Here is a 24,739-nt window from a genome sequence, read left to right as displayed (position 1 = left end):
ATTCTTAGTAAAGTGTTCCCAATTTTAGAATTACAAAGTAATTCTCTCTAGTTTTCTTCTAATGTATTGTATATTTCTGATAGAGACAAGGAAAGAAAGAATCCCACACAAGCTCCAGGTTGCAAGCAGAGCTCAAACTCGCGAACTATGAGATCCTGACCTGAGTTGAAATCAAGAGTTGGCCACTTAACCGACTAGGCCACCCAGGTGCTCCCTCCTAAGTATTTTTTTTTATAAAAACAAAGATAAGAATTGAAATATAAACTTAATTTTCAATTTAACATTAGGAAACTAGGAAATAGAAAAACAGCCACTCTTAGTGTCACCATTACAGAACAGCCAGCATTGCTTTCCCTTCCCTTTTATTTGCATGGTATTTTAACATAAATACTATTGTATGCAATCACAACTTTATACCTTGATTATCATCGTGTTCTTTCCATGTTAACACACAATCTTATAACCTTAATTTTTAGTTACATAATGTCTTATAACTCTTATTTTGTAAACTTTATAGTTAAGATTATATAATAAGCTTTATTATATAATTGGTTTTATTCTATTTTATCTAATGCTAAAGAAATAGCTTTAAAATTTTCTCCCAGATAATCTCTAATTATTGAGAACCAGAAAGGTCAAAAGAACAGTAAACACTGTGTACAAGAGTGCACTGGTGTAAACCTTTGGGGAGTAGCTGTCCTTTTAATGAATTTTTTTTAAGTTTATTTATTTATTTTGAGAAAAACAGAGATAGTGCAAGTGGAGAGGGGCAGAGAGAGGGAGACGGAGAATCCCTAGCAGGCTGGTAGCACAGAGCCTGATGTAGGACTTGAACTCACAAAACCATGAGATCACGACCTGAGCTGAAACCAAGAGTTGGATGTTTAACTGACTGAGCTACCCAGGTGCCCCCTTGAATGCATTTTGGAGGAAACTGATAAGTTACTTAAAGAATTACCATTTTAAAGAAAAAAAAAGAATCAGGAGAAAAACAAAAAAAGTCAGAGCTGAGGTCAATGACAAAAATTCATAAACAGTAAACCCATAAATGGTAACTCTTATGCTATGTATATTTTACCACCATTAAAAAAATTAAAGGTGTTTACTTTTTAACATTTATGTAATATTTCATTTTTTGCAAAATCTACTTGTTCCAAATTCTCCTAATTTTCAATTTTTTCTAGAGTAACCTAAAAGTGCTATGGATTTTTCTCTGCAAGCTATTAACTAAAATGATGCTTGCTTTTTATAGTAGCTGTTAAAATTGATAATAAACCAATTAAACAATGTTTCTTCTAAAATTTCTTTGCCTTCAGCAGAAGCCTCTCATTTGAACAATAATCCAAGCAAATTAAATGAAAATATCTCTGCAGCCCTCCAGCTAGTTAGACCAACAATGTAATCTTAACCCACCATAACCGCATTAGAAATAGTCAACACTTAGGATTATTATTGTTAATACTATGTTTCAGCCTCAGAGCTGTATCAATTGAAATGAGAACAAAATTCTGAGCTGTTTTCACATTGTATCTGTTTTCTGTGGAAAGATCCTAAAAATAAAGATTAGCATTGAAACAGCAGGTATACATAAAGGAATCTGCTTCCTAATTCAAAGGCAATACATCACACATAAATTTAAACAAATATTTAAATTGTCATTTGTGGTTGGGTCTTCAATACATTTTCAAGTTGGATCATTAGCAATTAAGTGAATCTGAAGTCTATAAAAGGCACCCTGGATGCCGCTGGGGGTACTGTCCATTCCCATCACCATCAGTTACCCACAGCGAACTTTATGCTTTGATGACCTGTCCTTAAAATTCTTGTTATGTAAAGGGTAGTTAAAAAGCATGGTGTATGTGGCCTGCTTATTATAATAATGCCTGTTATCCAGTGGTAGCCTATGATACCACAGTTAGATAAACATTTCAAGATTCTTCCACCTTGTGTTACAAAATTGCTAAATTTTGTGACTTTCTGACAGAGTCACAGAATGTCTTTGGAAGAGATTCTGTACTATAGCTAGAGATGACAGATGTACCTATGCTGATAAAGGGGACATCTCAAGTCATCTAGGTCCTATTCTCCCATTCACGAATGGATGAGCCAACCTTTAAAAGGAGCTGTTAGAGATAATGACAAGTTAAGTCCCCAAACACCCTCTGAGCTATGGATAATGTCATCAAGGAAAAACAACAAACTACTTTAACAAGTAAGCACAGCTTTACAGAGGAGGTATCTTGAAAAGGATAAAAGAGAAAAGTTACATATAAACAAAGCATAGTACTGATAATATATACTATTACTATAGCATTTTCTATGAAATAGGTATTGATAACATATTAGTTAATCTTGAACAAAAGTATTTCTGAGCGAGATACTTTTATTTTGCTATTTTACAGATTAGAAAACTGAGGCAAGAGAGAAAAAGTCATTTGCTAAACATCACAACAGTTATCACTAGTTTGACTTCTGAACCTATATATTCTTATTCAAAGATTTATCTTAACCTAGATGCCAGATTACTTCTCCAAAAAACCCTGAATTTCAAATGCTGGCTTCAGTAGGAATTAAGAGAGATCTTTTGAATTTATTCCTGAAATGGCTAGAGTCCAAAGTCAGTCCCGCATTGCTTAGTATTTTTTCCCTTCTTTACTAGGATTGGACAACTTTGGAGCAGCTGCTATATACTGCAACTTTATTAATTAGCTACCTACACTCCCTTTGTTTTCAATCCAGTGATATATTTGAGCATCTGTGCAATATTGTTACTTTTCTGAATTATTGATGCAGTGACTAGGACAGGATGCAAGCAAATTATTTGTTGCCAATGTTTCAAATAAAGCCTGGGTGCCTGAGGGGATACAGGGTGCTTTTTCCAGAGGCAAATGTTCTGAATGTTTGAGCACTGGTGATGGGATAGATGGACTCCTCTGTGGCTGTTATGTGGCAAAGGAAGGGACCAAACCTGGAGAATGTGTTTTTCACCCAGACTTTTCTTCTGGCTGATCAACCTTCCCAATTCCTGTCTGCAGTTGTGACTTAACCGTCATGCATCAATGGTCCTCTCCTTTTTACTTTTCTATAATTTTCCTCCTTTTTTCTATCCATATTTCTGCCTTTCATATTTCTTTTGCTCAATCCTATGGACAAGTCTATCTCCTGGGTGGTCCCTCTCTGGGTCTCCTATTGCTCTAATCTCCAACCACACTTACCCCCAGTCCTACGGAGCCAGTGCTAATGAAGAAGATGTGTTGATGTATAGGAGAAACAAAACAGCTTCTGAACATGCAGTTCATAGACTTACAGAGAAAAGAAATGTAATGTTGGTGAATCTCTTGTATCTACTTCCGGACACTAGACAGTCTGGGGAAGAGTTAATCATCTAGGAGGACTGCTAAGATGAACTTGCTCAGGTTTTCTGAGGTATTTCACAGAACATCATTTAGATACACCAAAGTAGACACCACAAAACTTACCTGTTCAGAAGCCCTTGAGACCTTGGTTGTTACTTTAAATTAATGAATCGTATGGAATGGATTTACTTTTGTCCAATAAATCCATCCCTTCAGTTCTCTCTCTCCAGGCATCAGAAACCAGTAACTCCTGCTTTCTCTTAATAATAATAACAATAGTAATAATACTAAGAGGCAAATAATTCCACATTCACTTTTTCACTAGATTCAGAAAGTTAATGGATACATCCTGTTCTGTTCTGAGGTTATATATTTGAAAGACGATGGGGTTGGTATTTATAAATTCATCATCATGAGTAATAACTAACTCTCTTCCAGTCTTAAAAAAGCTTTTATGACTGTTATTAATCAAGTCCCTCTAAAAAGCATGAAATATTATTTGGGACTGCAATTAAAATATTACTATTTGAAAGTGAGAACAAAAAAAGAAGCTGGAAGCTATGCTAATACACTTCTGGAAAACCCAATCAAAATAATTTGCACTACTTTTTCAAAAATAAAAACCTCTTTTATTGGGTACTTAAAGTGAAAAAAAAACACACCCAAATGATTATAGGCCTAATTTAGGAAATTAGTTTAAGTTTGAGCAGCTTTTTTCTTGGGCAGGGAATCAGTAAAGTAGAAGGCAGGGGAAGAAGGAAGATACATATTTTACGTTATCTTTTTGACTTTTTTAATGCCATGCACTGATTTTTCATATACTACTCACTGATTACATAATGAACATTTTGTACCTTATTAGTTACCATATGGCAAATGAGATAAAACAGATCTAAAATTCAACACCTTCCACTTAAACTGTGCTGCATGTCAGTTAATATCCAACCAACTAGAAAAAAGACAGAAGAGATATGTGACTACAACTGTTTTCATACCCTCAGAAAAAATCCTAAACATTTTTGTTAATTTAACCCCCAATTAGAAATTCATGTAGAAAGAAAGGGAGGGCAAACCCTTCATACAGTCAAGGATTGTCAATACATACTCATCATTATCTTTTTAATTTATATCATCTTTGGTTCCCAATCTTATGTGCAATGGTCGGCAATTCCACACACAATTTTAATTACGAACTGGCAACTGTCTACATACTTACATCCTCAGGCCCGAATTATCTGGGTATTGTCAAGCCTTCTCTTCCCTATTATTTAAAGCACCAACCCACCCCTGCCTTTTCTCTCATCGTAGGAATGTGTTCCCATGATGGGCTCATGAAAAAAAATCATTACAAGTGGTGGCCACAGAAATTAAACATCAGATCAGCACACTTAAATCTTCTTTTTGAAACATTTAAAAGATAATCTTAGCAGCAATAATAAAAAAGAACCAATTAGAGTACTCATATAGAAAGAAACTGAAGACAGTGTGATATGCCAACAACACAGCTTAGTGGTGCCATTAATGGAAATATTTTTATGAGATGCGCAGAGCACTAGTCTTTTAATGCCTGAAATATTTGTATTCTGAAGTATTTTTGAAATAGAAAGATAAATGAATGCTTTCAGATTCTGTTACCAGTGAACCAGAAAATAAGATGGTATTTCCAATTCACTTTGTGCGTTATTTATATGGATGACTGAAGCTTTTGAAAATTAAAATGCTTAATAAACAAAGATTCATTTTTATACTTCATAAATGAACGGCCAAATATTAAGTTTTTATTTACATTTTTAGCTTGAAACTTAAGTTTATTCATAATGGAATCTGTATATTTAAGTACAAAGACGGGTCACAATAAATTATATATACGCCTGTATTGTTAAACCATTTTCTGTTTTGAAATGGTGTTGATCTTAGCAATAACACAAGACATCTTTAAGCTCATTTCAGTGGTAAAGAAATTTGTGTCGAGGTGAACAGCGAGAGAGACAGAGGAGGGGTAGGGGCTGGATTTTAAGGAGGCTTGGGAAACGGGAAAACAGCGGAGTAGGAATGAAAATTGTGCTTTAAAATACCCACTTTAACATTTCACTTTCTTTTTCCCAAATCCAATGTAAAAACAAGTTCAAGAGAAATCTGTAGATACAGTTGAAGAGAATTGACAGTCAATAGAATATTCATTTTGGTTTCACAGACACCTATGCATCCCTATTTTAAAAATCCCAGTCCCAGGTCTATTTAGAATGGCCAGCAGTCAACTTGATTTCACCTCACTCATGGTTTCAAGGTTTCTCCCAAGCCATTTATGGTTAATAACTTTTCCAAGATTTCTAATGTGACGAGCATTTGTCAGGTAGGTCCATCTCCCTATCACACCTAATCAATCACAGACGAGACCCATCAAAAGTTTATGGTTCAGAAGTCCCCCATTAAGTAGTTCTTAGCTTTACTCACTGCATTCTAATGGACCCTGTGGCCTAGAAACCTTTGTAACCACAATGATTAAAGAACTCGGCCGTGTGTCTTGCACTGGCTCTGTCTCTCCTTCACTGCACACAGCCTGGTTAAGGCACCGGGGTTCATGCAGAAGTACCAAAAGCCCTGCTGCTAATTGCCTTCTTTGCTTCGCCACCCTCACCGTATCCTGCTCTCCACTGCCAGCACTGACCAGATCCGTTCTCTACTCAGAAAACCCTGATAGCTGCTGGATATCATCCACATTGATAATATTCAAAGTATTTCACTTCACTCTTCCCATCTCCTCTCTCTACTTTAACTCCGACCGTCCAATGGGGATAAACAGATGCACTTGATAGTCCTCCAGAAATGCTCACTACAGGTTCAGCATTCTCTCCCAGTTCAGCATTCCCTTGTCTGGAATGCCTTTTCGCTCTCTTCATTTTTTCAACCTGCTTCTTTGTCTGCTAAAATTCTACCTTCCCTCAAGGCCAGTGTGACAAGCCTGCTGTTGACTGGCCCAACAGGAATGGTCTTGGAGCAACTTTCTGCCCCTGCAGTATTTGAGTCAGTCTCCTCTGACACTTAGTTATATACTCCTTCCTCTTAGATTCTAAGATCCTGAGCAGGACTCAAAATTTACTCTTCTCTGGATACAGTGAAATACCACATGCTGTGTCTTTCACACAGTTGGGGCTCAATCTATACTGATTGAATAAGTAAGCAATAAATGTACAAACAAACTTTTTATTTAGTTGAAAACGTTTATAAGAGATTCTTGTTTCATTTAGGCGAAACCCAGGTAAGTGTCTAAATGATCTCAGTTATATCTCTCTAAACAGGGTCATATGGACTTATATGTGCAAGTTCTATGCAATCATGTTTTAAGTAGGTAGAAAAAATATTTCTTTACATTAGTGTTTTCTTCAGAGAAGATGGAGATCATTTAAGACCTCAGATTTTTCACTTATCTTAAGAATCTTTTCCAAGGAAATTGGTACTTTGAAGCAGTAAAGATGCTACAGCTATTTATTTGTTTTCTTCCTACCAACACAGCTAAGGGAAGTCTTCGTTCATATTGGCTGAATCACCAACATGATTTCTAAAGATAAAACAATTTGAGAAGCTGAAACTCAAAGGGGCCTGTATTTTTACCAGCATGTGTATAGATTTTGAACAAATGTGATTAATAATTTTTAAAATTCAGTGGAACACTAGTAACTAACATGTTAGAAATTATGTCTAATGTCCATATTATAATGTAGCCATGTTCATATCATACTTTAAAGATGCTAGGAAGCAAGATGCAATTCATAGTGTCAGGGGCAATCTTTCAATTTTCCCTTTTCCCTTTTCTCTTAATCCTTCAACATATTTATTAAATGTCTATCAGGTGCCATGCATTATACTAGGACAGAAATGGATGGTAAGCTCAAAAAGACAAGGTCCTTGTATGAATTTTGCTTCTATTTAGTCCTTTCTTTACACAAAATATAATAGTTTCAGAACTGAAGCCATTGGTGTTCCCTAAAACCAGCTCGTCTCTTGAGTTTGTGGTTTTTGTTGACAGAATCATTTCTCTCCCTTGATTTGATGCCACAGACTTGCCAAGGCCCTCAGTATGTGTCACATAAGCTACTGCAGTATTTTTCAAATTATATGTAGTAACCCCAGTCTTTTTATACATGAAGGCATTATACAAATGTCTGGGTTCAGCTTCTTATAGCTTATTACTTACTAATTACGGACTAATGACTCACAAAGACTCTTGAGGCAATACATAAAATCATCCCAATCTACCTTTCCCTTCTTATTATGCCACATTTTTTGTAAACCTACTCCCAGCTTCTCTCAATTTCAGTTATTTGCTATCCTACATATACCTTACCCATTTCTTAGTCTGTGTATTTACTCAAGATGCTCTTCCATGGGACCTACCCATCCTTCCCTACATAACCACAAAACTTGAGATATTGTTTAAGATATGTCATAAACAATAATTTTTCTATAAAGTACTACTGGACTTTCACAGGTGTCTCAGTTTTGTCATGGAAACCCATATTTCATCATTTGTTTTTTCTAAGGAACTCCCACATTCTGCTTCACTCTGTCTAATAGTCTCCTAGACTATATAATCCCAAGGCAGACGTGGCCTTTGTTCAGAGTAGATGCTGAAAAACTTTTGTTTGTTGACATTTCTGATTACAAGTCCTATTCTGAATCCTATGTATCTCCTAAATCTCATATTAAAATATGGCAGGAGTGATCAACATGACTTCCCTACCATTCAGAAGATCAATAATGAAACCCAGTGAAGGAAAGGGACTCCTGTCTAAGGTGCATTCGATGTGGTTGTTCCACAGACTCCATTCCACTTCTGGAATTCTTTTAACTTATTTCATAAGTTATGCTTCCATGTTCATGTTTTTCCCTCAGAACACAGGGATATTCTCTGGCTTTTTGCTTATGTCTGCTAGTAGCACTCAAGGATTATATTTTTCTGACTTCTGGGATATACTATAAAAAATGATAATTGCCTTTCTAGAGTATTGCCAATCTCTATACTAATCTCCAAAGGTTGTGCAGAAAAATGAAACTAAAAGAATCCCAACCGAATCTCAGTATTTATTTTTAAAATTCAAGTGAGTTGCCAATCAACGTAGGTGGCATTAAAGAATTGGGGGGGGGGGTGGAATAATTAAAGGTAATATATGTGAGGATGTGTGTATATATATATTTATATTAATCACTTACATACATTAAAAGAAGGGAAAAAATACTGCAGAAGCTTCCCTAAACACCTTGTTGTTTTCTAGGTCTATTCCCATTTATGCAGTTTTACCATGTTACCAAAGACAAATTAAAACATAGAAAGAAAAAGAAGGGAAAAAAAGTAGAAAGAAAACAGATGAATCTAAGCTGAAAATTATAACTCCATCTTTTTTCTGCTGAAAAGTTTTTCTAATAGCTATACTCTTCCTTAGATTTTGTTTACACCCATGACTTTGTGATAGAAGGCAATGGTTTTCCCAATAAATGTCCCTTTTGAAATGTAAAGTAAATTAAAAATAACTATAGTGAAACTGTAGATTATTTAGGGTGAATGGGTAGAAAACCACTTACCCCCAGTTGCCACAGTGATTTCACGTAGGAAATGGCCATAAAATGGGAAATCGAAGGACAGATTCACTCTCTGCAAGGAACAACAACCAGAAAAGAAAATCAATAATGTGCATAATAGTAAATGTAAAATGAAAATCCTTCCAGTTAAAAAAAAATGATGCTTCTACTTTGAACCACTATTATTGTAGTTGACTGTTCGACCTTGAATCCCTGATGGTAATAAAGGATTTCTTTTCTCTGGTAATTAAGTGTTCGAAGTATGTGAGAAAAAAGTTGGACTGTGATGGTCTGTTGGTCTGCTCTTCGCTTACAAAAAGAACCTGGAAGTTCAACTGTGATTCAAGCTTTCTCTTCAATATCACTATTGCCTTTTTGTTGTCCACTGAGAATCAGTTCAGTCATCATGGTGAGCAGTGTATTTTAGGGTTCTATTTTTAGTTTGACTACTTTTCTCCAACACAGTGGAACACATTATCTATCAAGTTTCACTGAACAAGACAGCAAAAAACAAAACAAAAAATTATTTTATGGAATTATGTATTCAATTTGTCTTCTGTATATCTCATAATGAAAGGTAGCTTCATGTAACAAGATAGCTTGCACTCTGATCTAGACCTACAGATATTTTTATTTTTGGTGCAATAACCTCTCTGTATTCAGTATATTATGTCCACTTTCAAAACCACAGAGTCAAAGAATAAAAAGTTCTGGTTCCTGGAGAACCACTTTGCCTTTCATAGAATAAAACTGGAAAGAGTTAAGAAGAAAGCTCATAAATTTTACCTCTGCTTTTTCAAAAAAGAGGACTACATATATATTTATATTTTTAAATTTATTATTGTATCATTTATAAAATATGTATGTACTTATATTTTATGTGTCATAATTTATATATTAAATATACATATAATTTATATAATATACATAATATATGATAAAATAAAAACAAAACACAACAAAGCAAAACAAAAAACCTTAGATTTTTCATATGTTTGAAGTGATATGAACCAGATATATTATTATCAGTCAAGAAGCAAGAAAAACAGTGAGTTATAACAAAGATGACCAACTGAAATAAAAGGTTATAGAAAGAAATTAAGTACCAGGTTTAGAGCCCAGCAGCACGAACAAACTACTGACAGCAAAAGGCTTTCATGTTAAAATTCAACAACCTCTATATTACAGCTTTCCTAATAAACAAATTAAAAAAAATAGTGAAGTATATCTAGATTGAATTTTGCTCATTCCAATTTTGCAAATGATTGCATTTTTATATCCATCAGAGATTTCTAATGACTTATTTGGCATGAAATTAATGATTCAAAATTTACAGTAACTTTCAATTAGGTTTTCATTCCCTCCTTTTTAGTGAAAGCTGCATCTTCCAAGAGGGTTTATCACCATTTTTATTTTATGCTGACTGATGGGGACAACAGAACCCATTTTTGCCGCACTAACTAAAATGAGTGGTTACTAATACCCCTTACAAAAAAGTTTCCAAGGGCAAAAGTGGGTATCTCACAAAAGACATCTAAAAATAATTTTATAAAGGCACTTGCTGTGGTATATTGGTCTTCATCGTTGTAATTTATTTCCATTCTCATGAGCAAACTGATAAAGTTCATCACCCTTTGGAATCCTTACTTCCAGAGTAGGAGTTTGGTTTAAATATGTATTACTAACAAATGCTATCAATTACTCTACCAAAGATGAACCAGAGGAATAGGATATTAGTCTCTCAGCCACCACAAACATTTCAATATTTTTAAAAGAAGAATGAGACACATTAAAACATAAGTTAAAGGCTTTTCTTGAGAAATAAAGACAGCCTCAAAGAAAGTTTGCTAATATATTATCCCAAAGAGCAATATCAATAATCGAAATGCTTCCTGTATAAATGACCAGTTTACCCTAGTTCATTACCACCATGACTGCTTCACTGACATTGAAGAAATAGCAATGGGAATTTAGAAAGATGCTACCTTCTAAATAACTGTGAAGTCTGTTCATTTCTCTGTGGATAATACTTCCCAAATGTAGGTTCCTAATTACTTCCTCATAGATGTCTTGGCTCCATTTCCCCTAGAATTTATTCTCCATATTATCTAGCATATCACTCCTCCACTTGAAATCATTCAGTCTAGATCCCACTGTCTCTGGAATCATGTCAAAAGAGTGACAATGCATTCTAAGGCCCAACACTAACTGGCCCCTACTACCTCACAACTTGCATTTCACATTTTCTGCTCCAGCAAGTATTCTAGAGCTTTCCTTTAGTTTCTTGAACTTGCCACCTTTAAGCATTGGCTCTGGTACTGCTACATGCTGTCGCTTCTGACTGTCATAGTCTGTCAACCTTGGTTGGCCATGGCTTCCATATTCTTTAAGCCTTGGCTTAGTTTGGTTGGTACCCCAAATACCAACTCCGACATAAGGATTTAGGGGCAGATAGTTTGTATGGAAGGTAATCAGGAAGCATTTGCTACAGAAAGTAGGAAAAGTGAGACAAGTAAAAGAGAAATCAGTAATAGATAAATTATTAGGTATGTCACCGCTACAGCTAGTTTTCCCTTTGGAGAGCCTCTGAGAAACCAAAAGAAGACATGCCTTAGAATCTTTTCACTGGACATCAGGAGGCTGGGACATTTATCCAATAATTCCAATCTCCTACCGACTGGAGGTTAAATCCCCTCCTCCCCCAGACTCCCTGTGCTTGTGCCTTCAGATGAAAAGAGGAGACACAGCACTTGAGCTGGAAAGTTGCTGGTATGTTAGAACTTCCCTCCATGGTTACAGGTGAGCTCAGGAAGGCAGAAGGGATATGGGACAAAGCATCAAAAGGGCCTAGCAAGGGTCACAGCTGCAGAAAGTCCTACTTCTTAGCTCAAGTTATGACTTCTTACGGTATCTTACCTAACATTCTCTCTCTATATATAGGCACACATAAAGCAGCTGCATAAGATTCAGACAATAACTGCATTAAAGTGAAACTCAGCATCAGAGTGGTTAAGAACGGCCTAAGAGGAAAACTAGAATTTGACCCCAGATGTGGCAGACAACAATGGCAACACTCTTAATTGTTGAGATATTAAAACAAAGTGACGAGAAAAGCCATACATAAAGGCAAGTTTTTGAAAATTATTATCCCTTCTTAAAACACATAACTGAAAAATATTAAAATATAAACAGGAAAACAAAAGTGCTAGAATTTCATGGAGTGCTTTTTTTTTCCCTCTCAGGAGTGCTTTGTGGTTTTTATTTATTTATTTGTTTGTTTCTTTTTCATGGAGTGACTTGAAACGAAATGACTATATATTTAATATAATTACCGTTAGGTAATTAAAACATTCGGGGTTTTAATAAGATAAAACAGTCAATAGGTCCCACCCATTCCTTCCTCTGAGGAATTGACAAAGTGGTGCAGGGGAACATCACGTAAGGATAAACAACAGGACTAGGCAGGGACAGACTAAGGACCAAGAGAGGCCACCTAACCCAGAGGAAACTGACTCTTTTAAAGTGACAAACGGAGGTTAACCAGATGAGAACTTAGGGCATGGAAGCAGAAGTGATGGATCAACATAAGGGTAGAAAGTAAAACTGGAAGGGGATGCCTGGGTGGCTCAGTTGGTTAAGCATATGACTTTGGCTCAGGTCTTGATCTCATGTTTGTAAGTTCGAGCCTCACATTGTTGCTGAGAGCTCAGAGCCTGGAGCCTGCTTCATATTCCATGTCTCCCTTTCTCTCTGCGCCCCCCGCCCCCCCGGCTCGTTCTCTCTCTCTCTCCCTCTCAACAATAAATAAACATTTAAAAAAAAAAGAAAGAAAGTAAAAATAAACTTTGTGATTATTGGAAGGACATTTAAATTGGGAGTGAGGGAAGATAGTCTAGGAGAGAGCATAGGTTTCTAGCTGGGTGACTAGTGATCTATAGGGCCATCAACTGAGATAAAGAGCTATTTTGGTTAGGTGTGAGAAGACTAATTACCTAGGCATTCTTCACATAATAAAAAATAAATAAGAATGACCCCAAGTTGAATATGCAACAAAGGACTCTTCTGCAACCTGAAAGGCTAACCAGAACCCTGGAATTTGTCACAAAGCCACTGTAAACAAAAACAAACATAATATTGAACCCATGGTGTAATTACTGGACCTTGAGCATTATCCTGTCTTGGATCTCATCCATTAAGAGATAGTCCATGTAAAAGGAATAAGGGTTCAGGAAACTTGTCATATGATTTAATTAACAGTCTGGGCAAAATACAAAATAAAAGCTTAGAAGTGGAAATTTCAAGAGTATGGGTGACACACATAGAATCAACTGAATTTGTTTCCATCTTACACTCTGTGGAAAGAAGTGAATTATCTGAAAGGAGAAATGGCAATTTTGAGACAAGCAAACAACATGTGACTTCTTCATGTGGGGAAGGATAAATTAATGGAACATTCTTTGAAGATTCTGTAGAAATATATGAAGAGAATCCAGACAGTCGGGTCCAGATTTATGGCAGGTACAGCCGTGTCTGACTGTGACCTTTAAAACCACATCATGCCCTCCCACAACATGCCCCAGGAAACTACTTTTGGGAACAGACCATTAGGCTCCCTCCATTAGGGCTATCTTCTCAGATTTCCAAAGCACTTCTATCGCCTCTTTTACATATTTTTCTTATGCCTATTGCTATCTGTTTTTAGGCTAATTATTGTGATCTCTGCTAACTCCTTTCAAATAACACAGGAATTGTAATCCTAAACAAACACTGTTCCAGATTAACTTGTTTGCCTATTTCTCAGTGGTCTTACAAGGATAAATTAATTTGTCAATGCTGGCAAGACCTTGAAGAGAGAAACCTCCTAATACGAATTAAGTATATGGAGTGGGCACATTTATAATCCTAAAATCTACTTTTTAAAATGTCATTAATAAAAAAAACCTGCTTCTTGTTTGAAGACAGCTTCTTATGAACAGTAATAAAGCTACATTTTTCTGGTTCCCCCAAGTCTTTATTTCATTTGTAGAAGACATAATCCTGGTGAAAAGCTTGTGGCAAGAAAATTAGTAGTAACTAAGCTTTAAGTAATTGCTAATTTCATGAGTTCATGATAGGAAATGGTCCAAAGAATTTAGGGACTGTTCATTTATGCAGAAATGAATTCATGAATTAATCATTAATTTCTATCCACATATTTCAACAATTCTATTTTTTAAATGTTTTGTTTGTTTGTTTATTTATTTATTTATTTATTTATTTATTTATTTAGAGATAGAGAGACAGAAACAGAGAGGGAACGAGCAAGCATATGAGCAGGGGAGAGGCGGAGGGAGGAGAGCGAATCCCAAGCAGGCTCCGTGCTGAAGTGGAGTCCGATGTGGGGCTCACTATCAAGACCGTGAGATCACAACATGAGTCAATGTCAAGAGTTGGATGCCCACCCAACTGAGCCACCCAGGTGCCCCTCAACATTCTATTTTTAATCATTCAAATAATATACTGTTTGAGGGGCATATACTTCTATCTCGGGTCTGTCAAATTGGTGGGATATTATCATTATTATTGGAAAAATGAGATCTGCATTATTTTTTCTAAAAATATTTCAAAAAGTAGATCAAATCAATCTTGAGATATATTTTCAGTGTGTTTATTTATGCTAAATATTGACTTTGAGAGTAACTGCAAAATTGAAGAAAAAATATTTTGCTTAATTTACATGAATATTTCTAGAGCTACTGACTTTCTTCTAGAATACCTCATGATTTTATTTCCAATAAGATTTATATCTCTTATAAATAAAAATTATTGAATAATCATTCTTATTAAAGTAAATTTTTATAGTAATTATGGATAAACTTTGAGATGTGATATATTCTTCCAGAATGCACAAAAACAATTGAGTAACTTTCTTGAACCGCATAAAACTCACTCAACTGTAAATACTTAGAATAAATTACTGCAGTCTTAGTTCTTTCCTAACCACCAGAAACACATTTTATAATCTTCCTTTAATGGAACTAGATGAAGCTTTATTTTTAAATTTTCAAGGATTCTTTCCTAAGTTTTAATGATCTAGCAAGGTTTGGGAGTCAGAGAGGCTTGAAATTATGCTCCAGCTTTGGTAGTTAGTAGCTGTGTGATTTCATAAATCATTTCACCTATTTAAGCCACAGTTTGGTTACTAGTCAAAACATTTCTTTAGGGGCACCTGGGTAGCTCAGTCAGTTAAGCGTCTGACTCTTGATTTTGGTTCATGAGCTGAGCCCTGCGTGTGGCTCTGTGCTGAAAGCATGGAGCCTGCTTGGGATTCTCTGTCTCCCTCTCTCTCTGCCCCTCTCCTACACACACATGTGTGTATGCATTCTCTCTCTCAAAATAAATAAACATTGAAAACTCTTTTTTTTTAAAAAAGGAATTTCTTTAAACTGTATTACAAGAATCGAATGACCAAATAATATATGGACCTTCATAAGCACTGAGTCAATGATAGTGAATATTACCTTATGCACATGAAGGTGTCTAACATAGCAAGAATTCCTTAAAATTAGTTTCCTAAAGAAAAATATCTCCCTATTTGATTCCTAATAGTTGGAAGTGATGTAATATACGTTGTGTTTAATATCAATGAAGGCAAACTGCTCTACTAATAGAATTATATCACAATTCAATATTATGTTTCTGGGCAATGTTAAGATGCTCTCATTTTTGTTATATTGAAATAATCATGCTACTGTATTTACTGTTGGTAGGAAAATGAAATTAGCATTTAATATATCAGACATTATGCTAAGTATTTTTGCCTGTATTTAGCAAGTATGAATGCTAAAAGTAGAAGGTGAAAGTAAGATAAGAAACAGGATATTTGCATAGTCAGGAAGCATCCTGCAGAAAGATACTTGATAATTATAAAAGGAAGCAGCGTAACTTTATAGTGAAGGAGCAAAATCTGGAAGGTATCCCCTAAAGCAGGTAATCATAGTTAATATCACCAGAAGCGAGGCATAGTGACATCATGTACCTTCGATACAATGCACAATAAATGACAGAATACCATTTCTGTATTTCCACAAAGAGTAATTTTTGCTGAAAACAGAGACCTGTGTTAAAACAGGAAGAAACAGCAGACAAACACCAAACCAGAGACATTGAAATATGTCCAATACTCTTTTGGAAGTGAAATAACAGTCCAATACTCTTTTTTTTTTTTTTTAATGTTTATTTATCTTTGAGGCAGAGAGAGACAGAGTTGAGGCAGGGAGGGGCAGAGAGAGAGAGGGAGACAGAATCTGAAGCAGGCTCCAGGCTCTAAGCTGTCAGCACAGAGTCTGACGCAGGGCTTGAATCCATGAACCGTGAGATCATGACCTGAGCCGAAGTCAGATGCTTAACCTACTGAGCCACCCAGGTGCCCTAGTCCAATACTCTTTAAAAGTATCAAGTTCATGAAAGACAAAGAAAAACTGAGGAAATGTTATAGATTGAAGGAGGCTAGGAGATTGGAAAAATGCATGCAATGTAGGTCCCAGACTGGATTTACAAGAAGAAAGATAGATGGTTTGGGACAATTAACTAATATGAACAAAGCCTTACATTAGTTAAGAGCACAGTAGCAGGTGTTAATTTCTTGTTATCAATAATTGTATCATAAGCATATAAGATGTTAACACCAGGGAAAGCTAGGCGAAAGCTGTATGGGAACTTTTTCATTATTTCTTGTAAGTTTTTAATTTTTAGTTATTTTTGAGAGAGAGAGAGAGAGAGAGATAGTGGGGGAGGGCCAGAGAGAGAGGGAGAGAGAGAGAATCCAAAGCAGGCTCCAGGTTCTGAGCTGTCAGCACAGAGCCCAAGTGGGGCTCAAACCCATGGACCACGAGATCATGACCTGTGCCAAAGGTGGAAACTTAACTGACTGAGCCACCCAGGTGTCCCCCATTTTTTGAAGTTTTTTAAAATAAGCCTGAAACTATTAAGAAGAAACTTTACAACAAAACAAAACAAACAAAAAACAGATAATAAGTTGAAACTACTAGAGGTAGTAGAGCCAGAATTTCAATCCACACGTTTGACTCCACAACATTTGAGTTTTGAACACTATAACATACTTTCTCCCTTCTTTTATACCACGTGCTTCTTTTCCTTTCTCTTATCAGACTTTCTGTAACTGTGTCTACCTGGGACCCTTAATACTGTCAGTCACTCATGTTTTTGTTTTTAGTAGACGTAACAATTTCCTTTAAAATGTAGTCATAATAAAACATGGTCAGAAGGCTCTCAGACGCAGGAGGCCAAAGCCATAAAACAAAGAGAAAATCTGAAGAAGGTATAGTCTTTTCAGTTAAAAGGCACCACTGGAGGGCCTGGGATAACTGAGCAGTGCTGGGAGAAGCCATGCTGAGCCACAGGCCACTGATGCCTGATGGAGACATGCAAGTCCCCTCTCACCAAATGGGCACAGCCTGAACTCCATTTTTTTTTTTTTTTTTGACATTTGGGGTTTTGACATTTGGAAATGCATCCATTTCTTACCCTCCAAGGATAGATCCGGGGGCCTGTTTTCTAAACTTACAGAACCTTTGCTTTCTTTTTTACAGTTCTCAATGGGAATTGCCTGTTACTGGTTTATACACCTGTTTAACTGAAATTGATCCCCTTACACAAGAAGAAGTAATAAGGAGTAATATAAACTGAAGGAGAGGAGAATGATATAAGTAGGAGCCTATACATATGTACATATGTAGCTATAGAAATAGTAAAATGGAAATGGACAGGTTTCCACAAAAAGCAAATATTAAAGGAGAAAATGGGCAATGGAGAGGCATATACATGCAGGCAGCAGCAATATAGACTTCTCTGATATCCCCTAAAGGAGAATCTGGCTTCTTGACCATAAATTTCAGAAATAAAATAGCTGCAGTGGGCAATATAACTCATAATGCTTATACCATGGAGAATTTTTTTTTTTTTAATAAAAAATGGAATTTTAACCAACTCTCACACCCTGGGAGGAGTGGACAGGAGATAGGTCATTAATCCAGTGACTAAAAACACAGGAAACCTAATTAAAAGATCACAATGTTCATGAGAAGGGGCTAATCGGTATGCAAATATATGGACAAGAGACTGGCTATTCCTTTCAGAAATAAAGCCCATCAATTGAATTGATTTTCTGAGTAGAAATTCTAACTGCTTCAGTACTTTTTTCGTTATAGAACCAAGAATTTAATTAACCCTCCATATTGAATGACACTCTGCACAGGACTATTCATATGCTAGGAAACAATATGTAAACATTGTGCAGTTACCTGATACTCCTTCAAATGAACTAGAGATTAAGTGAACTAGCACCATATCTTTTGACCTCTCACAGTTCATGGTTCCCAGCAAACACTTGGCTTACAGTAGCTTGCCTATATTTGCATCATTTTGAGAACTATTCAAATTAGTTTGTGGGAGTATTTACCATTCAGGCTGGGTGTGAAGGTACACCGTTGAAGGGCACAGAGAAAGAATAATAGGATTTTATAAAGAAGATTTTGGCGGGTAGGTGGGAGGAGGGAGAGAACCAGAAGCCACTTCTGGATATCTTACACTGTTCTAGAAGCAAGGAAGTGGATTCTGCCAGGCTTCTCACACTGAAGTGTACACGATAATCAAGGGTTCTTGTTAAAATACAGATTGTAGGGGCACCTGGGTGGCTTAGTTGGTTAAGCATCCGACTCTTGATTTCGGCTCGGGTCATGCTCTCAGGGCTGTGAGATGGAGCCTGTGTTGTGTCAATGCTAAGCTTGGACTCTGCTTAAGATCCCCCTCTCCCACTCTCTCTCTCTGTCCCTCTCCCCACTCATGCTTTTAAGAGTGTGCTCTCTTGCTCTCTCTCTCAAATTAAAAAAGAAAATAGAGACTCTGATTCTGTAGGTCTGGGGATAAAGGAGTGGAAATTCTGCATTTCTAACAAGCTCCCAGGGCTGCTGATACTGCCCCAGGACTTGAACAGCAAGTCTCTATGTCACATCATGGTCTTTGAAACACTAAAATCATTGCTGTAAGGAAACTTCGGCAAGCATGAAATGTGTTAAAAAAGTAAATAGACTTCATTCTGGATAACATCGTCTCACTTCACCTGGTAACACTTACATGGCCTGAAAATTTCCATTTCAGGAACTGAAGCATAGAAGTACCTGCTATTCAGGCACCCAAGCAATGATTTGTGGCCATGGTACACCTGAGGGCAATGACACTCTTGTTAAGTCCTTGACTGGTGATACTCAAACAGGCCAGGGCAGGAAAAACACTCTATCTTTCCCTTCTTTCCTGTCAGTGGAAAATAACTAAAAAAGTTAAATGTTTGCTTGGTGATTGTTAATATTAATGTAATGGACATCTCTAGCACCACTGAGCTAAGCATTGCACAACTGTTAAATCAGGTAATACTAATGACAACCTTAGAAGGTAGGTTCTATTATTCTTCCCATTTTACAGATGAGAAAAGTGATGGACAGAGTACATAATAGAGAGTACATAACACACTCAGAGTCTCCCAGGTTGTAGTTGGCAATGGTGGGGGACTCAAATGCAGGCAGCCTGTTTCTTTTTTTTTTTTTTTTAATTTTTTTTTAATGTCTTATTTATTTCTAGGAGAGAGATAGAGAGAGAGAGAGACAGCGTGAGCAGGGGAGGGTCAGAGAGAGAGGGAGTCACAGACTGAAACAGGCTCCAGGCTCTGAGCTGGCAGTCAGCACAGAGCCTTATTCGGGGCTCGAACCCACGAACCGCGAGATCATGACCTAAGCAAAAGTCGGACGCTTAACCGACTAAGTCCCCCAAGCGCCCCCGAGGCAGCCTGTTTCTAAGTCTGCATATTTAAACATGATATCAAGCTGCCTTTCGACAGATGTGTTAAGATCTGGAATTCAGTGAAGGCCAAGTTCATCAGAAGAGTAACTAACCTTGATTATGGGGTGAAATTCAAATTTAGGCCAAGTTCATTTTTAACTTTTCATCTTTCTTGGTTAATTTCTCTTTTTTAACTTTTTATTTGGAAATAACTTCAAATTTCAGTTACAGAAATAATGCAAAAAACTCCTTTATATTGTTTATGCATACTCACCAATTTTTAACAATTTGCCACATTTGGCAACTTCTGGAGTTTTCAAAAGCTGCATCAATGGATGCCTCCCGACAGAGCTCCCAAGAGCCGCTCCCTTAGGAAAACCTACCCATGCCCACAGCCTACTCTGCAGGGTATTAGGACCCTTTGTCCATCTATCAACATTGAAGGTTACTTGACATTTTTCTCAGGTATTTGCTTCATAAGAAATTCCTGGCAATTCATCACCAGTTGAGAGTGGTTACAGGTGGTTCAGCTCTAGTCCTGGTATTTTAACAGAGAACCTCCAGTAAAGAAAGAGATACCTGCTTTTTGAGTCTGGAAACCCAGGTACAACAGAAGTTCTAAGGGGCCACCAATTTATGAACAAGTCGTGTGAGATTTTGACTATTTTCGCTAGGGTAAGCAATAGGCTATCATTTGGTAAGAAGAAATAGACAAAAAGAAAGGTAACAAAAATTGGTATAACCAATAGTTTTAAAAGATACTAACATACCAGCCTGTCCAAGGAATCCCAATCCCAAAATGTCTTTTATCCTCTGTACTTTAAGATTTTTCACAAGAATTAAGTCTCTTTGCTTAAATATTCACTCTCAAAGAGTTTTATATTCCATTTACATTTTGCTAGGTTTTCAGTGTTACAAAATATTTCCCTGCAAAAGAGTCATGTGAAAGTTTTATCATTTTATAGCTTCGGGGTGAGAATATGTTTTGCGGTCATGTTTGCTAAAATTAACTGTTACTAAGTCTTCATGGACTCATGGCAAGATCTCAGAAAAAATGATCAAAAATAAGTTGGAGAAGAGAATCTAGAAAACAAGAGTAAGTGAACTTATTTATTCCATCTGAGATATGGTTGTGGGGTCCCATTTTTATAGCTTTATGATTGCAAAAGGCTAATGTGAATGAAATCATCTAAGAAGATTTCACAGAAGCCTCAAGTGTTTGCCTCACTTGTGACTTTGAAAGCTGGGCAGAGATTTCTTTATCTAGAATTATTTTACAGCCATCATTGGTAACAGAAGATGAATAAGATTACCTCCTATGATTCTAGTTTTATAGAAATAATGGTACCCATCCACTAAAGATGCAATATGGAGAAATAAGATTAAATTGAACTGAAATAGAATGAAATCAAGTATGATTTTTTTTAAAGTACGTTTTTGATTTGGAAAACGAAGCCTTGTTATACACATAAAAATTGATCACTGTGGGCTTCATAAAGCTATCTTAAAACTCTCCAACATCCCTTCTATGTCTGAAATCGTTCTTAGATTCAGGGAGGGTCTCAAGGGTAGCTTAAATAATTACTAATCTACATCTATGTAGATAATCATATAAGTAAAAGGAATTTACTAAACTCTGCACAATAGGTGGGACTATGGAATGTTTAATCTGTATCATTAAAGCCATCAGCAGGAGAAGGAATGGATCTTTACCTGTATTTGTTTACTGCCTTTAAGGCAGATGGACCAGCTCACTTCCCTGGGATGTGGAGGGACAGAACTCAGTTACTCTAATCTCAGGTTTGTGGAATGGAACAAAGAGATGTCTTCATTTTCTGTTTTTAAATAATGTTTATTTTGAGAGATAGAGAGAGAAAAAAAGAGCATCCGGATGTGTACACACAAGCAGGGGAGAGGCAGAGAGCAGGAGAGAATCCCAAGCGGGGTCTGTGCTGTCAGTGCAGAGCCAGACACAAGGCTCGATCCCATGAACCATAAGATCATGATCTGATCCAAAGTCAAGAGTCCAACACTTAACTGTCTGAGTCACCCAGGTGCCCCGACAAGACTTTATTTTCCATAAAGGGCCTCAATTAACACTTTCTTCAGGACAGAGAGAATTAGTCTCAAAAGATAAGTGACTTAAGTACGTAAGTGACTTAAGTAAATAATAGTAAAATCAACTAATGAAACCAAAATTTAGCTGGAAAGATTCATGCAAACAAAACTCATCCTAGTCTATTATTAAACTAGAGGAAAATCCTAAGAACAAAGGCAAATAAGGCCAAATTGATAAACTGTAAATGTCTTGGTTGAAATGGAGCAATTCGAACGCCAGAGCAGCAAGTGTACTCAACCAGCCAAAGCAAAAATAATGAAAGTAACTTTCTGTTAGTGTGAACAGAACTGAGGCAGAAATGTGTGGTCTAGATGGTCGCCTGATCTAGATAGCAAATTAAATTCACTTTTGAGGTAATCATTTAGAAAAATGAGCACTTATCAACAGACATTCTGATGCACAGTGAAAAAATAAAGAAAGAAATTGTGCAGAATGAGAAAACAATGGACTCAAGTCACCACGGACATTCACATTTAGCCTGCCAACATCAACATTATGCCAATAAGAGAGACCCATGGCAGTGCTAGTTGAAATGATGCTATTTTCCTGGAAAAAACAAACAAACAAACAAACAAACCCCAGAAGACTCAATTTTTTAAATGAAGGTTTCTGTGTATATTCACATAGTCTGAGGATCTCCACCAAGAACAGCCCAATTTTTAAAACTAAAAACATAATGACCACATCAAAAAACATATAACTTTTATGTAAAAAAAAAAAACTGTATCTGCATTATGACAGAAAGGGAACAGAATTTCATTTTATGTTGCTGGGGTTTCTTATATAAAGAATCAATCCTCCTACCAACACATAGATACATTTTTTAAAAGCTAACAGTGTGTTTATGTCTGGCCAAGAGCACACTGGTGTTTTCTTGGCCAAAAAAAAGGTGGGGGGGAGATTATAATACAGATATAAATATATAGATACATATCTATCTATCGGGAAGACTCTTGGAGAGCACTTGGGAATGAACTTGTTTGAGGGTTATTTTTTGTTATAGAGAATGAGGACTCTCAAATAGCACTGCCCTACGATCTCATTTTTATTTGATATTTTCAGCGTCCTTTCATATCCATTTCATTTTTATTCTCAAAAAAGCACTAGAGGATAGTCAAGGCAGTCATTTTTCCCCTTCCTTCCAGGTTATAAAATTGAGGCACAGAGAGGCCAGAAACTAAGAAAATGAGTTTTGGAGCCAAGGTTTCATGACTTCTATAACCCTAGATTCCTTCTACCAGGACAGTGGTACCTCTCAAGAAGCCGTGAATCAGAATTTCATAAACTGTGGTTTCACCAAAGCAAAATAATTTTGATTTGGCCGGCTATTGAATCAAACTTGGTGTCCAGCAATATATTAAGTAATATGAATATGGAAATATAGAAGAAACTATAAAAACCATAGAATTTGAAGGTTCACACAGAGGAAAAGAAATAAATCCAGACTGGTTCCTAGGTTTATAGTCAGAAGCTTCTAGATCTGTAGTCTGACAACTTGTGACTTTGAATAAAGGACAAAAATATCCAAATAAGTACCAGTATTTGAATATAAAGTGGCTCATTGAATGCCATATGGTAGGGACTTATACAAATTTTTCACTTTGTGTAAGAAAACATGCTCTTTCCTTTTATCTGTCAAAGTTAAAACTAGGTTTTAACATCTGGTTTTTTTTTTTTTTGCAATAATGATTTTAAAAATGGTTTTTAAACCTAAAAGGACAATGCGGAGACTATAGTCAAATTATACATACATATATAATACAAATACTAATGAGTTTGGCTTACACATGGCCTATATACTAGAAGGAAAAATAAATCAATGTGTTTTGGCATGTGAGGTGAGTGATTTCTAAGTTTCCGTCTGCCCTGAAATTATAAGATATTTTTATGGATGGGAGAAAAGGGGAAACTCTTACTCCCAACTCTACTCGCTTCCTCTTACTGGAATATTAATCTAAGATTCCACATGCTATTAAGACTGCATTTATAAATGATGATGGTGGAGGGGAAACTATTTCTTTAAAAAACCATGCTTTCCAGTCACACACTCCTTTTGATCTTTCCCTGTGCCATTCTGAGGCAGCCGGGTTGGGGATGGGGAGGAGATGCCTCTTTAGGAAAACAGTCTTCTAGCTTCTCTCTCAACTCCTGCTTATCTAGAGCTGGATTAGTGAGCCAGATGCCCTCAGTATGCCCCTAGCCACATAGCTCTTTCTTCTTTTTTGTCTAATTTGTTGACAGAATGCATGCTTTTGGGCATGAAAATTACATTATTTGGTGACAAGATTTGAGAATCTCCCTTCTTCCCTTAGGGCTTAAATTTAAGTCCTGTTTCCAACTAAATTACCAGAGAGCTTTGCATCAAGGATTATGATGATTATGACATCATAAAGTGAATGTGTTGTTTCCCATTTGCCATTTCCCCTTACGCTAAAGCCTCTGAGGAGCATCAAGGGAGAGAGTAGCTGTACTTGGGTGCTTGGGCCGTGTGTGTGTGGGGGGGGGGTAGGAAGGGGAATGTTTATGGACACTATTGAGTCCTCTGGTCGCAACACCACCTGTGCATTACAATTCCGTCATCCTCCCCACAAACCTGATTCTACCCCCAGGAAGGCATAATAGAAATGGAGCAAAAAAAGAATCAGGCGAGATGGGAAGGGTAGGGAGGCCAACTGAGGACATTTTCAAACATGAATCATTCTTCAAAATTTGAAAATATCAAACTAATACTTAACCATCACACTTATGAAAGCAAGAATGTTTGTAGAAAAAAAAAATTAAAGGTAATCTATTAACTAAATTTATAGGTTCCCAGACATAAAACTTACTCCAATGAAGGACTCTCAGTGGCAAA

General features: G+C 36.5%; 1 protein-coding gene across 1 annotated transcript in view; it reads right to left on the bottom strand.

The window, feature by feature from the left end:
- The window catches only part of LOC120224264 (plexin domain-containing protein 2-like), a 234,382-nt gene that overhangs the window by 200,126 nt on the left and 9,517 nt on the right, over nt 1-24,739 (bottom strand). Inside the window, exon 5 of the mRNA XM_039222500.1 lies at nt 8,937-9,006. Coding sequence (XP_039078431.1) covers nt 8,937-9,006 — 70 coding nt within the window. The remainder of the gene's footprint in view (nt 1-8,936; nt 9,007-24,739) is intronic.

The sequence above is a fragment of the Hyaena hyaena genome, unplaced genomic scaffold (assembly GCF_003009895.1).
Source record: "Hyaena hyaena isolate Hyena2069 unplaced genomic scaffold, ASM300989v1 scaffold_1144, whole genome shotgun sequence".
NCBI classification, from domain to species: Eukaryota; Metazoa; Chordata; class Mammalia; order Carnivora; family Hyaenidae; genus Hyaena; species Hyaena hyaena.
This window is presented reverse-complemented; position numbering and strand designations above follow the sequence as displayed.